General features: G+C 44.6%; 2 protein-coding genes across 3 annotated transcripts in view; one reads left to right on the top strand and one right to left on the bottom strand.

The window, feature by feature from the left end:
• Positions 1–7818, top strand: part of SHLD2 (shieldin complex subunit 2) — a 57917-nt gene extending 50099 nt beyond the window's left edge. For both annotated transcript variants that reach the window (XM_075000098.1, XM_075000099.1), the window contains exons 9-10: positions 5668–5783; positions 6613–7818. In XM_075000098.1, coding sequence (XP_074856199.1) covers positions 5668–5783; positions 6613–6785 — 289 coding nt within the window. In that variant the 3' untranslated portion in view covers positions 6786–7818. The remainder of the gene's footprint in view (positions 1–5667; positions 5784–6612) is intronic.
• Positions 5675–15142, bottom strand: part of LOC142016043 (synaptotagmin-15-like) — a 31091-nt gene continuing 21623 nt past the window's right edge. The window contains exons 9-11 of the mRNA XM_075000107.1: positions 15030–15110; positions 6693–6837; positions 5675–5803 (exon numbers count right to left, since the gene is read on the bottom strand). The gene's annotated coding sequence lies outside the window, so the exon portion shown is untranslated. The remainder of the gene's footprint in view (positions 5804–6692; positions 6838–15029; positions 15111–15142) is intronic.

Below are 15142 nucleotides of genomic sequence, written 5' to 3'. Positions count from 1 at the left end.
GAGCCAGGACAAGGGGAAGAATGTATGCCACAGAAGGTTTTTTTGTTCTGTTGCACCTACAGACATTGTGTGTGACTCAGGGAGAGGGTTCAGTTGCTGGAAAAACTGCCTGAGAAACCATTGACAGGGCTCATCGTAAGCTGAAAATTGCAGACAAATCCAGTCAGAAGAGGGTGCTCATGGAAGGGGGTGCCGCCCTATTACAAACACACAAGGATTTGGTATTATTTCTTTAATAAAAGACATAACAAGAATATCAAATTGAAACTAGTCCCCTCTGTGAAAAATACTTTAATTACTAGCTGCATAAATTAATCTGTATGAGGTAGCACACTGTCAAACTACTTTATAATAAAGCCAAACCTACCTGCCTGCTATAGACGCAAAAGAAACTGTGTGCATGTGACCTGTCCTGGAATAGTCCTGGAGTACACAGGAAAAGATTATTTCTGTAAGATGTTTAAAAAAAGTCATTTGTTCTTTTTTAATTCCCTAGAAAGTCTTTCAATTTGCATACATCAGAATTGCTAATGGGATTTTCAGATGCAGCCCTTAACTATCAAATTTGTTTCCCACCTTTGCTGTAAAACAGGCCAAATATTGTGACCTTCAAGGCACACTGCAAACCTTATCTGTCTGCTCAGTCTTCTCCTTATGAGCATGATTTAAATTAAAAAAGATTTTGTTTTGGTCAGTGGAGAGAGATTTCTCTTTTTATGCTGACATTTTATTAGAGGAATTTTTTTATATGTGCATTTCAATTTGTTGGAAGAGCATGAAAGACACATGATAGATGCCTGATATAAACAAATCAAATAAGGCACCCCTACCATGGAGATGTTAACTTTCTCTTTTCAGTATGAGCCAATTGAACATCTGTTTAACCTCTCACCTTCAGCTGGCACAAATGATAGTGATGCCATTTCCTCGAGCTGCACTGTAGTACATGTTCCTAAGTATGAGCCTTTGGGCAGACCTTGAACCCTAACTTTCATAAAGAGCAGTATGTATCTAATGTTTTCACACTGACATTCTGGTCTTTAGTGTTCTACTAAAATGTCAAGCATCTCTCAGTAGCAGTTCCAAGATCCATTTTGTAACACTAAGTCCATGCTAACAAAAGTCTTTTTCCCCTGCTTCACTAGAGAGAGAACTCATATAAATGAATGAGATACAATTTATTAACAAACGTTGTTCTCAGCATGAAATGTTCAAAATTGGTTCACATTCAAAATAGTTTAATATCAGTGATTGTGATTAGTGATTGAGGTAACATTGCATTTCTTTCTCCATAGCCCACTGAATGATGTCCCAGTTTTTCAAAAGTTTATTTAAAGCTATTTGCATGGAAGTGTTGTAAATTCAATGCAATTGGTGGCTCTAGAAACAAAATTGCTCCTTGTACCTTTTTGAAGTGTCAGATTTATATAATTTGCATGTTGTTTGTAACATGAACAGCTCTAATATGGCTCATCTGTGACCTTTAAAAAGTCTTAACTAATTCATGTTCCTAATTTTAAACACTTTTACCAATTTTAGGGAAAAAGTAGGAATAAGGTATAATACCTCATAATACATTTACTGGTGTTTCACAAAACAAGGACAACTTGAAATAGCATCTGATTTTTGATTCAGTCACAATACAAAAATTGCAGCTGATAAGGTATTAAAACAGTTAGCTGATTGAATGCATCATTACCCCTGGAATTATAAAAGGTTTTGATAGCCTCAGCTAATTTTTTTTTCTCTTTTAAACATTAATCTTTATTTATAAAATGCTACCGTGATCTGCCTGAGCCCAGGTTTATTACTGTCCCAGGCATTCTGCAAAGCTCATATTTTCCCCTTTTGACTTAAACTGTTGATGGCATGGGCTGAGATGAATATTCTAGTGTTTATATATATATAGTGTTTATGCTTAGAATTTTAATTTAAAGACCATGAGCTCAGAGCACGGTGTGGGTGTCTACAATTGTATTTTAAAATTTCAAATAAATTAAATAAACCACATTCCTTCTGGATTATGGTTACGAAAATCCCAGAAAAAATATTGCAAAAGGAAATTAGATGGAGTAGTAAACTTTTCTTCCAGCTGTGCATCTTGGATTTCAAAGGCCATAATACTATCTTTTATTTTATTCCTGCCATATTTTTATCCCAACCATCTGTCTTTTTACCTCTCCTCTTTAAGCTTTCTTTATTGAGGATGGTGTGGTGTTTCCCTGAAGTGTCGCATAGCTGTATTTTCTTTATCTATAGTACTTAGTAAGACAGAACAAACATAATTCTTCAATATAATAATAATCCAGTAATAATGAGCAAACAGATTCCAAGAGTGGACAGGGAGTTACACAGATAATGCCTGTTTTAGTTCAAGAGGGTTATATTCTTTAGTTCTCACGTGTCTCCGTTAAATAGAGCACACACATGATCAGATTTTTTTGGCTCAGCAAACTTGTATGTGTTGTATATTGCTGTAGAGAGCTGGAATTCTGGCAGCCTTTAAGAATTAGAGAGTATTGCGGTAATATGGAAATACTGGAGTGGATTGATTTAAATAAAGAAGATTTAAATGAATGATTTAAAAAAAAAACCCTAGGTAAAAAGTTCAAACTATATAATCATAGAATACTAGAACTGGAAGGGACCCGGAGAAGTAATCAAGTCCAGGCCCCTACACTTTATGGTAGGACCAGGCACCATCTGACAGATGTTTATCTAACATGCTCTTAAATATCTCTAATGATGGAGATTCCACAACCTCCCTAGGCAATTTATTCCAGTACTTCACCACCTTGACAGTTGGGAAGTTTTTCCTAATGTCCATCCCAAACCTCACATGTTGCAATTTAAGCCAATTGCTTCTCATCCTATCATCAAAGGCTAAGGAAAATAATTTTTCTCAGGCTGCCTTGTAACATCCTTTTAGGTGCTTGAAAGCTGTAAAGTCCCCTCTCTTTTTCAAACAAACCCAATTCTTTTGGTCTTTCCTCATAGGTTGTGTTTTCTAGGCATTTAATCATTTTTGTTACTCTTCTCTAGACCTCCAGTTTGTCCACTTTTTTCCTGAACTGTGGTTCTGAAAACTGGACATAATACTTCAGTTGAAGCCTAATCAGTGCAGAGCAAAATGAAATAATTACTTCTCATGTCTTGCTTACACCACTACTGCTAATGCATCCCAGAATGTTTTCTTTTTTGCAAGTGTCACACTGTTGACTCATTTAGCTTATGGTTCACTATGACACCTAGGCCATGTCTACACTAGCCGCAAACTTCAAAATGGCCACGCAAATGGCCATTTCGAAGTCTACTAATGAAGCACTGAAATGCATATTCAGTGCTTCATTAGCATGTGGGCAGCCGTGGCACTTCGAAATTGACGCGCTTCGCCACCGCGTGGCTCGTCCCAACGGGGCTCCTTTTCGAAAGGACCACGCCTACTTCGAAGTCCCCTTATTCGAATAAGTGTATCAAGAGAGTGTATCAAAAGAGTGATCTGCTCTTTCAAAAGAGAGTATCTACACAGCCCCCGCTCTTTTAAAAGAATGAGCCAGGGGTCGAAAATGAAGGCTGTTCTTTCGAAAGGAGGGCCATGCAGAGTGTCTACACTTGAGGGGGCGCTCTTCCCGAAATGGGAAAGAAAGAGCAATTTTGAAAGCAGCACCACATGACGTTGATTTTGATTCTTTTGAAAGAATGCTTTTTGTGTGTAGAGACTACATGGGCTCTCTCAAAAGAGCCCCCTTCTTTTGAAAAATCTTTCAAAAGAACTTGCTAGTATAGGTGCAGCCCTGGACTTCTGAGAATCAGTTTCTGTATGTTTCTCCTGCTGACAGAAGCTACATTGGACGTCAGCACCTACATAGAAGACGTAATGTGGGTCACAGATCCAAAATGTGAGCAATTAAAGTATATTAGAAAAGTGAAAAATTAAATTAATAGGATTGATTAGGAGAGCGAGAATCACTTTCTAAATGCGATTGTTATTTTCTGTTTCTTTGGATCTGATGATAAGGCTTTCTGTGGCTGATATTCTTTATTTACTTCAAATAATTAATTTAGCCTCATCTTCATAGGTTCCAAGAGTAATATCAGAACCCTCATAAAACTATAAGTTAATTAGAACTTAGTGTTCTATTTTCATTATTTATTGATTTTTATTTATTTCTGTAATAGAAACATATTACTGTTTCTCTTTGATATTGCAATATATTTTTAATTGATCAGAAATTTCAGCAGGGAGTCTGAAACCACTGCTAAGCTGCCAACAGGTTCTGCTAGCTTAATTGGTAGCATTCACAGAGCACACTCATTAGGCTGCACCACTGGTCAGGAGTCTAGAGTTAAAAGCAGAGACTCTCCTTGACTCCTAAATTGTCATCACTTTAGGTACTTGAGTATATTCGTTTTTGCTGTAATTTAATTGTAAACCATGTGAAAGGAATGGTGAGCAACTTGTGCACAATTACCCTTGTGCTCATGCACTCTCTCTTTCTCACACGCATCTTTAATCGGCTCATTCATGACATTAGAGAATTTAGTTTTTCACGCTGTACTAAATATACCTACACCTTTTTTTTTTAATAATCTCCAGAAAACCCTCTTAGTTAAAGAAATCTTTGCCAACTTAATTTGGAAACAAATGCCCTTTATATTTGTGGATATCAGGTCAGAATTTATTGCTACCAAGGTGATACTACCAAAATTCTCCCTGATTTAAGGGGAATAACTCATGTTAATAGATTAACTGAAACAGAAAATTAAAATACCAGAGGCTGTATCACATGCGATACAGTGTGGTTCGTTCTCTGAGGCTGTCTTCACTTCTGGGTAGGGATATGCTAAATTGAACTCACAGGGCGTCGGTGCTCCTGCCCCTCATTAGGCATAAAGGAAGTTGATGGAAGTGAATGCTCCCGTTGACTATCTGCAGTGACAGTGGTGCAGAAGCCCAAATTAACACACTGCAACTCCAGCTATGTAATTAACATAGCTGGAGTTATGTGCCTTAATTTGACCTTCCCCTTGAATGTAGATCTGCCCTGAGTGGTGAAGGGAAGTCGTTTCACACAGAATCACAGAACTATCAAATCTCCTGGCATCTTCTTAAGGAAACTTCATGTCAAAACTAACGTTGTGAGCTTGAATAATGTGTCAGATGCTCAGCCTAGTGCAAATCTGAAGAGCTCTGCAAATCTGTGGATATTTACTTTATATCTGCAGATATCCACAGACTATGTGTATCATGGATTGGATGTGGACACAAATTTTATATCCACACAAAACTCAACAAATAAGCCTAGCTCCATGACCTTATCATCTGAGTACATGGCCCTAAAAATTTTGTATGGAGCAATTTTCTTTTTCCTTCCAACTAAATGACAGGTTATGAAAAGTATAAATTTGTCCCTATTTTCCCTAGATTTATCAACAGCATGGTTGATAGTTCTGTGACATCATCATGCACAGCCATTATAAGCAGGCACAGATTCCTGATCTGCATGTTAGGAAAAAATCAGGGCATAAGAGATTTTCCAGATCAGTAATATTAGGTAAATAAAGACAACACTAAATTTAATTACTTTGACCATAAATTTTGTTTCTGCTGCAAAAATTAAACAATTTCAAATTGAAGCATTTGTGAGAATCTGTTTTCTAATTTAGACCAGCCCTGATGACTGCAGAAGACAAAGGATGTGAGATTTATATTCAAGTCGCCTCAGAGTTGATGGAGAAAATTTTCCTTAATATTCCTGCAGACTTGCTGAACAGATTCATAGGTATTGTATCATACCATCACCTGCAACATGGAACCAGAAATACTATCACAAAAATGAAGTTATAATTATTGACCACACATCAAAGGCAGTACATTGTTTGATTTGGTGTTTCTGATGTTTTATGTAACATTTAGCATTAAAAAAACTGCATATATTTTATTTTCCACTAAGGATTTGTCAGACGTTTACTCCTAATTCCCATATATTATTCAGCTGGAGTTAAGTTTATAAAGGTTGATCAGGTGTTCAGAATCTTGAAGGTCAATGTTGTAATTATCATAATAGACGTGAGAGAGCTAGAAATTCAGAATTTAGGTAATAAGAGGTATTATGAGTGAGATGGCTATTTATAACATTACATAGTTCCATACAGTTACTTGTTAGGAGTACATGCGTGTGTGTCCATATATGTTTAGCATTTTCATCTAATATTTTAAAAAAAAACTGTTGTAAGTTCAAACTGTATATAATGGCAGATGGTGTTGGTGTTTTGCTCAGAACTCACATGTTGCTGACATATCCTCAAAATAGACCTCCTGCTTGGGATCTGCCAGCTATACAGTAAGACAGAAATTGTAGTGTAGCGTATGAATGAAGGACTCAGCAAATCAGAAAGTGTTCAAAACTCTAAGAAAATGTATACTTTGTAATTACCAAATTAATTATTCAACTTTATTATTGAAATACTGAACAGCATTTCCTATGTTTTATCCCTTCTGGTGGGCGGAGATCTAATCTGAGGATGTGACACTATTATGGAAGCTCTTTAGTTGTAGATGTTAGTACGATAACAATGAAGCATAACTGGTTGGTTCACACTCTTTTGCAGTGCCTCCCTCAGACACTACTTATGGCATGATAGTGGCAGACCTGTGCCAGTCAATGCTAGCAGACACTGAAGCATCTTACCTGTTGGACATTAGGAGCCATTTTATGCTGGATGAAAACAGCTATCCTTTGCAACAGGATTTCTTTCTGCTGGATTTCCACCCTGATTTCTGAATCCCTGTCCTCTTCAGTGATTGAATTAACTGAGAGCATATGAACAAGCAGACTGCAAACAAGAGAAGAAAAATGATGTATGTCACAGAAGGAAGTTACCAAAAAAAAAGACAGAAAAAGGTGTTTATCTTTAACCTGTACCAAAAACTAAAAGACTAAATATTAAAAAATCCTCCAGTTCTGTATATTGCTTTTGTAGTATTTTATGAATTGTCATACAGTGATTGTATGTGGATTGGTCTTCACACACAAATAGTACAAGTTTAACTAGAATTGATAGTAAAACCTGTTTAAACTGTACAAACTCCTTTGTGGACACACACAGATTTATTTAGCATATACTGATTTATCTTATGTTGGCAAGAAATTGATTGATGCCATATCAGTATAAGCCAGATTTATATTGTAAATTAACATTGTTCATTCAAGGTTTTACAACAATTTAAATGAATTTAAAGACACTCCTTCAATTAAATTTTAGCTCACTTTTGCATGCAGACAGGTCTTAAAGCTGTTGGGTAGTGAATACAGAGAAATTATGAGTTGCCTCCTATCTGGCCATCAGTTTCACTGCTGCAGATGCTGATGGGGCCAGTTTGCGTGTTGACAGTTGTGTGTGTGGCCACATCAGTTTGTTCATGTTTAGTATTGAATGGAAATCTTGCCTGGACACAGGCCTGATAACGGGAAGCTCCTGAGTTGTAATTCTGTCTTTGTCATTTGCCACTTCTTTTTCTTGGAATCAGTCATCTAACATTCTACCTTATTTGTACTGCCAGTTCTGAAATGGGGTTCATAGCTCTTAGGAATGTCATGAAGATCAGTTAATGTTGGTAAACTATTGAGAGAGCAAAAAATGCTGCCCGACATTTTCCAGTCTTCTCCAACTACAGACCTTTTCCATCTTTGTTTTGCTCTCTGTTCTCATCTCCCCTCTGTACAAACACCATTTTAGTTGGTTCTTATCTCATTGTGTTACTATCGTGTTCATGTTGAGTTTGAAAAGTTTACGTTGCAAATAAACTATAAAGCATCTTATCATGCAAAACTAGATTGAATTTCTGAGCATTCCTTTCCTGAAGAACCTTTCATCTGGTGTTTGCAGAACAACCCATTGTAGTTTTAACTGCTAATTCAATATTTACTATCTGAAATCATATACATTCCTTAATGCACAGCTATATATATACATATACACACTCACCAGTTTATTGGAAAATTTCATCTTATTTTCTGGACATCCAGAAAGGTGGCTTTACAGAGCAAAAGCACTTGTTTGGATAGTAACGTTTTTAACAAAATAGGAGAAAAGGATTGTTATATTAAAACTAATATAATATAATAACTCATATAATCAAAAGAGTTCTGCTAAACTTACATGGTTACATAGTAACAGAGAGGTAGCCATGTTAGTCTGTCTGCTAACAAAACAAACCAGCAGTAATGTAGCACTTTAAAGACTGACTAAATAATTTATTAGGTGATGAGCACCCACAGTAATACATAACCCAAAGAACCATTGTTATTGCGTAAGGTGAGTAACTTCCTCTTCCATGTTTTTAAGGAGCATTACCATCCATCATCTTTCCTGTTAATTTGACAATTGAGTTTCTGTTGTGATTTCTGCTGCCAGTTTTAAGTGTCTTTGAATTCTAATTTGAAATAGCTTGTTCCTTGTTTTTGTTTTAAAATGTACTGCATTTTATTTCCTTCCCAGAAGACTTGGAATACCAGTTTGTACCAGGCTGCATGTATGTTTAAACTGATATTTTGCATTATATTGGGATTTGTAAAATTCTTAAGTTACCATTTAAACATAACAAGAGATGTAAGTACAGAGGACACTTTTTAGCCGCGTCTACATGTGCTGGCTACTTTGAAGTAGCCGCGCCAACTTCGAAAGAGCGCCCGCCATGTCTACACGGGGCAAACGCTATTTCGAAGTTGAAATCGACATAAGGCGGCGAGATGTCGAAGTTACTATCCCCATCAGGAGATGGGAATAGCGCCCTACTTCGACGTTGAACGTCGAAGTAGGGCACGTGTAGCTGATCTGCGTCCCGCAACATCGAAAGAGCGGGGTCCGCCATGGCGGCCATCAGCTGAGGGGTTGAGAGTTGCTCTCTCCAGCCCCTGAGCTCTATCTATGGTCGCCGCATGCAGTGGCCCCTTAAAGCTCCCCACCCCCTGCCTTCCTGTGCAGGAAGCTGAGAGCATGTGCAGGCAGCAGCATTGCCACGCGGCAAGCCTGCACAGGCCTCTGCAGCCCCAAGCCACCACCCCGCTGCGATGGCCACCTGCCAGCCCCCCAAGCGCCCCCAGGGCACCCCCCCAAGGGGAGCCAGGGTTCCCAGGCATCCAGCCAGCCTGGGAAAAGGCAGTGGGGCCCTTCCTGATGGATGCGGAAATCCGGGACCTGCTGGGGCTCTGGAGCGAGGAGAAGGTGTTCCAGGTAATGGGGAGCAAGAGGCGGAATGCAGATGTGTTCACTCAGCTGGCCGAGGGCCTGGCCGCCCGGGGTCACCCTGCCCACACTCCTGACCACGTCAAGGAGCTGCGGCAGGGTTACGCCCGGGCCCGGGATGCGGCCAGCCGATCTGGGGCTGCCCCCGCCACTTGCCCCTTTTACAGGGAGCTCAGGTCCATCCTGGGCCCCCGTTACACCTCCTCCCCGCCGGCCACTCTTGACACCTCGGCCGACGAGCCCCAGCAGGCCCCGGAGGCGGAGTCTGCCCCGGAGGCAAGCCCTGCACCCCAGGGGCCCCCCCAGGAGCCCACCCCTGGGACACGGGAGGAGGAGGAGGGGAAATCCTCCTCCAGCGATGGAGGGCTGCGGATCGTCCTGCCGTCCAGGAGCTCCAGCAGGGCGTCCGCCCAGAGGGTGTGCCCCGGCCGTGGGAGCAGACCGTCAGGTATGTACCCGCCTGGTGCACACCCCCGGGATTATGGGGCGGGGACAACAGACATGACCTTGGGCCCTCCACATGCCCAGATGACCATGGCCCCAAGGACAGCAGTGGCATGTCCCTCAGAAGAGTGCATCAGCCCCTGTCCCCCCCCAGCAGGACAGTGCCATGCACCATCCCTGGGGTTAGGGGGAGCGGAACCTAGGATCCCCCGGGGGGGAGGGGGTGGGACACCCAGCAGCAGCAGCAGCAGCATCTCCCGGGGACGGGGATGGGGAACCAGCAGCAGAGGGGTTGGGGGACAAGGGCCACAGCTCGGGGGCCACACTAACGGCTGCCCCCACTCTTCTTCCCCCCGTGTTCCGCAGCTGCACCATCAGAGGGCCCAGAGAGCGCCGGCGAGGTGTCCGTGGTCCCGGAAAGCCCACCGGGGCCATCCCAGCAGGCCATCCCCTCAGCGGAGCACCAACCAGCCCCAGGACGGGGCCAACGGTGGAGCCACCACCACGAGAGGACAACCACGGACCCCCAGCTGCTCGCGACCCTCCGGTGTCAGCTGGAGGTGTTGGAGCGGCACCTGCAGGTGGATGAGTGGCGGCTGGAACCAGGAGGCATGGGGGGCCTTTATGCGCACTTTCGAGCGCATAGCGGAATACCTGGCCCCCCCATGCTGCGCCGCCCGCTGCTGTGCTCGCCCTGCCTGCTGCTCCACCCGCTGCTCCAACTGCCATCCCACCACCATCTGCCACCCCAGGGCCTTCCGCCGAGGGGGACCTGGGGCCTGCTGACACCCGCCGGCCATACCTGCTGGTTCTCCCGGCCCCCAGCCAGCCTCGGCCAGGGCTCAGGCCGAGGCAAGGGTCGCACCCTCAACCCTGGGCGCCGGACAGTAGAGGGTGCGGGGCCCAGGACGTGCCCCCCCCCGTGTACATATCCCCCCATATAATATATTTGTATATAGTTTGTGTTACACCTGTTCTGTTATATGGTACCTGCCCCCCCAAGTAAATAGTTCCCCCCTTTTGTTCAGCTCTATATATTTTTTTTTGTCGTTGTTTGAATAATAATAAGACACATCACCGGTTTTTGGTTTAAAAAAACCAACAGCTCCATTTTTATTTGCAAGAAAGGCGGGGGGTGTGCTCTTGGGTGCTCTGTGGTGTGGGCGTGGGGGCAGAGAGTGTTGTGGAGGATGGGGGGGTGCAGTGGGGGGCCTGCCAGTGTTCACCCTACGGCCTGGTTGAAATGGGCCTGCAGGGCCTCCCAGACCCAGATCCCCTCGGGGTCCACCTGGCGACTGGGGGCAGCGGGTGGCTGCACGTCAGCCCTGCTAGCCTCCACAGCCCAGCCCTGGAAGAATGCCTCCCTTGCTCTCGACCAGGTTGTGGAGTGCGCTGCACGCGCCCACAACTTGGGGGATGTTGGTGGGGCCCGCATCAAGGCGGGTGAGGAGACACCTCCAGCACCATTTGAGGCAGCCAAAAGTGCGCTCAACCACCTGGCGAGCATGGTTCAAGCGCGTGTTGAAGCGCTCCTGGCTGGCTGAGAGATGGCCCGTGTAAGGGTGAATGAGCCAGGGCCGGAGGGGGTACGCCGCGTCTGCGATGACGCAGAGGGGCATGGTGGTGTCCCCCAGAGGGATCTCCTGTTGGGGGATGTAGGTCCCTGCCTCCAGCCGGCGGCACAGGCCCGAATTCCTGAACACCCAGGCGTCATGGGTGCTGCCAGGCCACCCCACATAAATGTCCAGGAAGCGGCCCCGGCTGTCCACGAAGGCCTGGAGGACCACAGAATGGTAGCCCTTCCTGTTCAGGAAGCGTCCTCCACTGCGCTCCGGGGCACGGATGGGGATATGGGTCCCATCCAGAGCCCCAAAGCAATTTGGGAAGCCCAGGCTGGCAAACCCCGCGATGGCAGCATCCGGGTCCCCAGGCCACATGAGCCTGTGGAGGAGCAGGGCATTGATGGCACGGACGACCTGCAAGGGAAAGACATGGGAGAGCACCAGTGAGGGGTGTGCAGTGTGTGTCTGGCCCTCCACCCCAGGGCTGCCCACCCCCCCAGGGCTGCCCTCCCCTGGGTCCTCTTACCTCCATGAGGACAGCCCCGATGGTGCCCTTTCCCACGCCAAACTGCTGCCCCACAGATCGGTAGCTGTCTGGAGTGGCCAGCTTCCAGACAGCAATGCCGACCCCTTTCTCCACCGTGAGGGCACGCTGCATGGTGGTGTCCTTGTGCCTCAGTGCGGGGGTGAGCTACTGGCAGAGCTCCAGGAATGTCTGCCAGCTCATGCGAAAGTTCTGGAGCCAGCGGTCATTGTCCCACTCGCCGAGCACCAGCTGCTCCCACTAGTCGGTGCTCGTGGAGTAGCTCCACACCCGGCAGTGTGTGCGGCGGGGGGGGTCGGAGGGCAGCAAGGTCTGGGGCTGCTTCCTCCTCCCCTGGGGGCAGCTTCTCTTCTGTGAATAAAAGGTGGTCAGCTGCCTCCTGCATAGCATTGAGCAGGGCGAGCACTGCTCCTGCAGGGGCGGGTGGGTGGACCTATGGCTGCTGCTGCTGCTGCTGTTGCTGGGGGTCCATACTGCTTCGACAGGTGTGCGTGCCTATGGCTCTGCAGAGCGTGTGCTGTGCAGGCTGAGTGTGTCTGGGAGGGGCCCTTTATGGGAGCGGCTAGCTGTTGCCCCGGAAGTGCTAGTCTGCCCTGTGACCCTGTCTGCAGCTGTTCCTGGCACCCTTATTTCGATGTGGGCCACTTTGGCGTGTAGACACTCCCCTGCAGCGCCTACTTCGATGTGGTGCTGCTCAACGTCGACGGCACCAGCCCTGGAGGACGTGTAGACGCTATTCATCGAAATAGCTTATTTCGATGTAGCATACACGTGTAGACGTAGCTTTTGTGAGTTTATTGATTTCTGCCTCATCAGCAGTGAAAATATGAACTGGTTAGCCTTTACACTATTTACCTATGCATAAAGTGTATCTTAAGAGCAATGTTAATCACAGGTGATTATAAATAAATACAAGGTAATATTTCTACATGAAGGATAGGTCTTCCTGAAATCCTTTTAAAATATGTCCCTTTCTTTTTTTAAAGAAGAGCAGAAAAAAGCACATTGACTAATTGACGACAGAAGCATCTTCTGTCTGAAACTCTAAAAGCTAAGTGCAAATGCAGACCCATTTCCTCAAATCTGCAGACATAACATTTCCAGTCCAGCACTGATGGTTTTATAATACAGAGATCCAAAAAAAAAAAAAAAAGAAAAGAAAAGAAAAGAAAACTGACAAATCAGATACATAGAACTGAAAGGAGGGGGTGAGAGGTGTGTGATACTAGGTGTCCTTCTTGAGAACTTGGATACGTAAAGCAACAGCCTTTTTCTTGTCAGAGTACATCACATCTGTCCTCTGCCTCACAGCCTCTACAGCTGTCCATAATATTCTGGATATGTGGACTTTAGGACATATTAGAGGTTGAACCTCTCTACTCCAGCACTCTCTGGTCCAGCAACATCTGTGGTCTGGCATGATAGTTAGCCAGATGTCCACTGGCCACAGGTGTGGTCAAGTTTTCCATGATCCCATAAAGTTTGTTTACAGCCCTGAGTCCTGGCTCTGTGTTCTGTGCTGTTACTGAGCTCTAATTTACCCCAAAATGCCTTCTAACAGCCCACTAAGCAGAAGAAGTGTTGATAATGCTGGTAGACAATATTGACCTCTCGTGGTTCAGCAAATTCTCTGGTTCGGTACCGGTCAGGTCCAGAGGGTGCTGGACGAGAGCGGTTCAACCTGTACTAGGAACAGTGTAAAGAGGATTGATTTGGGGTTGTAGGTGCAGTTCTGTTGTGAACTGAATTTTGTTCGGAGCAGTTGAAGGATTTAGCTGCTTGCTTCAGCTTTTATTACTGTTATTTATTAAGATCATGCTGTAAGTAGTGCAAGATAGGTGCATTTTTGAATATTTTTATTTATCAGAATAATAAAATATGCTTTCCTCTGCTGAGCTGTATCATTATAGCCGTGTCTACACGTGCACGCTACTTCGAAGTAGCGGCACTAACTTCGAAATAGCGCCCATCACGGCTACATGTGTTGGGCGCTATTTCGATGTTAACATCGATGTTAGGCGGCAAGGGGATGGGAATAGCGCCGCAACTTCGAAATTGCAGGGTCCGCCATGGCGGCCATCAGCTGAGGGGTTGAGAGACGCTCTCTCTCCAGCCCCTGCGGGGCTCTATGGTCACCGTGTGCAGCAGCCCTTAGCCCAGGGCTTCTGGCTGCTGCTGCGGCAGCTGGGGATCCATGCTGTATGCACAGGGTCTGCAACCAGTTGTCGGCTCTGTGGATCTTGTGTTGTTTAGTGCAACTGTGTCTGGGAGGGGCCCTTTAAGGGAGCGGCTTGCTGTTGAGTCCGCCCTGTGACCCTGTCTGCAGCTGTGCCTGGCACCCTTATTTCGATGTGTGCTACTTTGGCATGTAGACGTTCCCTCGCAGCGCCTATGTTAGTTTTTTTTGGCAGTTAGGCACTTGCCATCTTGTGCTACTGCTAAAGAACAAATTAGCATTTAAATGAAGATTATAAATTAAAACATATCATGGTATACATTAACAGTTAAAGACAGAGTTGGTGGGGATATTTTATTCTCTCTAAATACTTCAGACAGCTTGGAGCCAGAGAGAAATGTTTGTATTCTAACTTCATTACACTTAGAGTTGGTTTACACACAGTATTTGTACCAGAATAACTATTTCTATCAGGAGGCATGAGCCAGCTGCATGTTTTTAATTACAGCGTAGACATACACTAAATCTATAGCCTCTGCAGGCCTTAGTGGTCTTCAAGTCTATCATTATGCCCTTTTTTCATCTTATTAAGCACTTCATTGCTCATACTTCAGTGCAGTGCCACTTGTCCTGCTCTGTGAACCAATTTTTTTTTCTTTTTTTGTTAGCAATTCCCAAATCAAACACATTCTGGGCCTTGTAGTGCAAGGACACTGGAGTTGTAGGCCTACTGGAAAAAGAAAATGGAACAAAGGCAAGCCTCTTTTCTCATGATGAGGAGACCTGCTCACTGTCTCTTCAGAGATGGGTGTGATCAAGAACAGTGATAGTGCTCCTGCTGAGGAGGAATTAGAGAGACACCAGAAATAGACCATGCTGAAGACATCTGTGGAACGCTCAGTTGAGGGCATAAGAAAGTAATATGGAGGGATGAGTGAAATGCACTTCTGAAGCTAAGAGAATATTTGTTCCCTAGTTTAGTCTAGGGCCATAAGACTGGAGCTGATGGTACAATAGAACATGGGCATGGGTTCCCCATGTTAGAATAGCCTACCTTGAAGAGGTGTGCTGATACTCCTTCAAACAAAGGGGCAAGGACTGTTTGTGAGCTCTTGACAGCAAGAAGGGTGAACCTCTGTTAAAAAGGGAGAAGTTTATGGTCACACA

This window comes from Carettochelys insculpta, chromosome 7 (assembly GCF_033958435.1).
Source record: "Carettochelys insculpta isolate YL-2023 chromosome 7, ASM3395843v1, whole genome shotgun sequence".
Taxonomy (NCBI): domain Eukaryota; kingdom Metazoa; phylum Chordata; order Testudines; family Carettochelyidae; genus Carettochelys; species Carettochelys insculpta.
The sequence above is the reverse complement of the archived record's forward strand: the minus strand, read 5'-3'. Positions and strand labels throughout refer to the sequence as shown.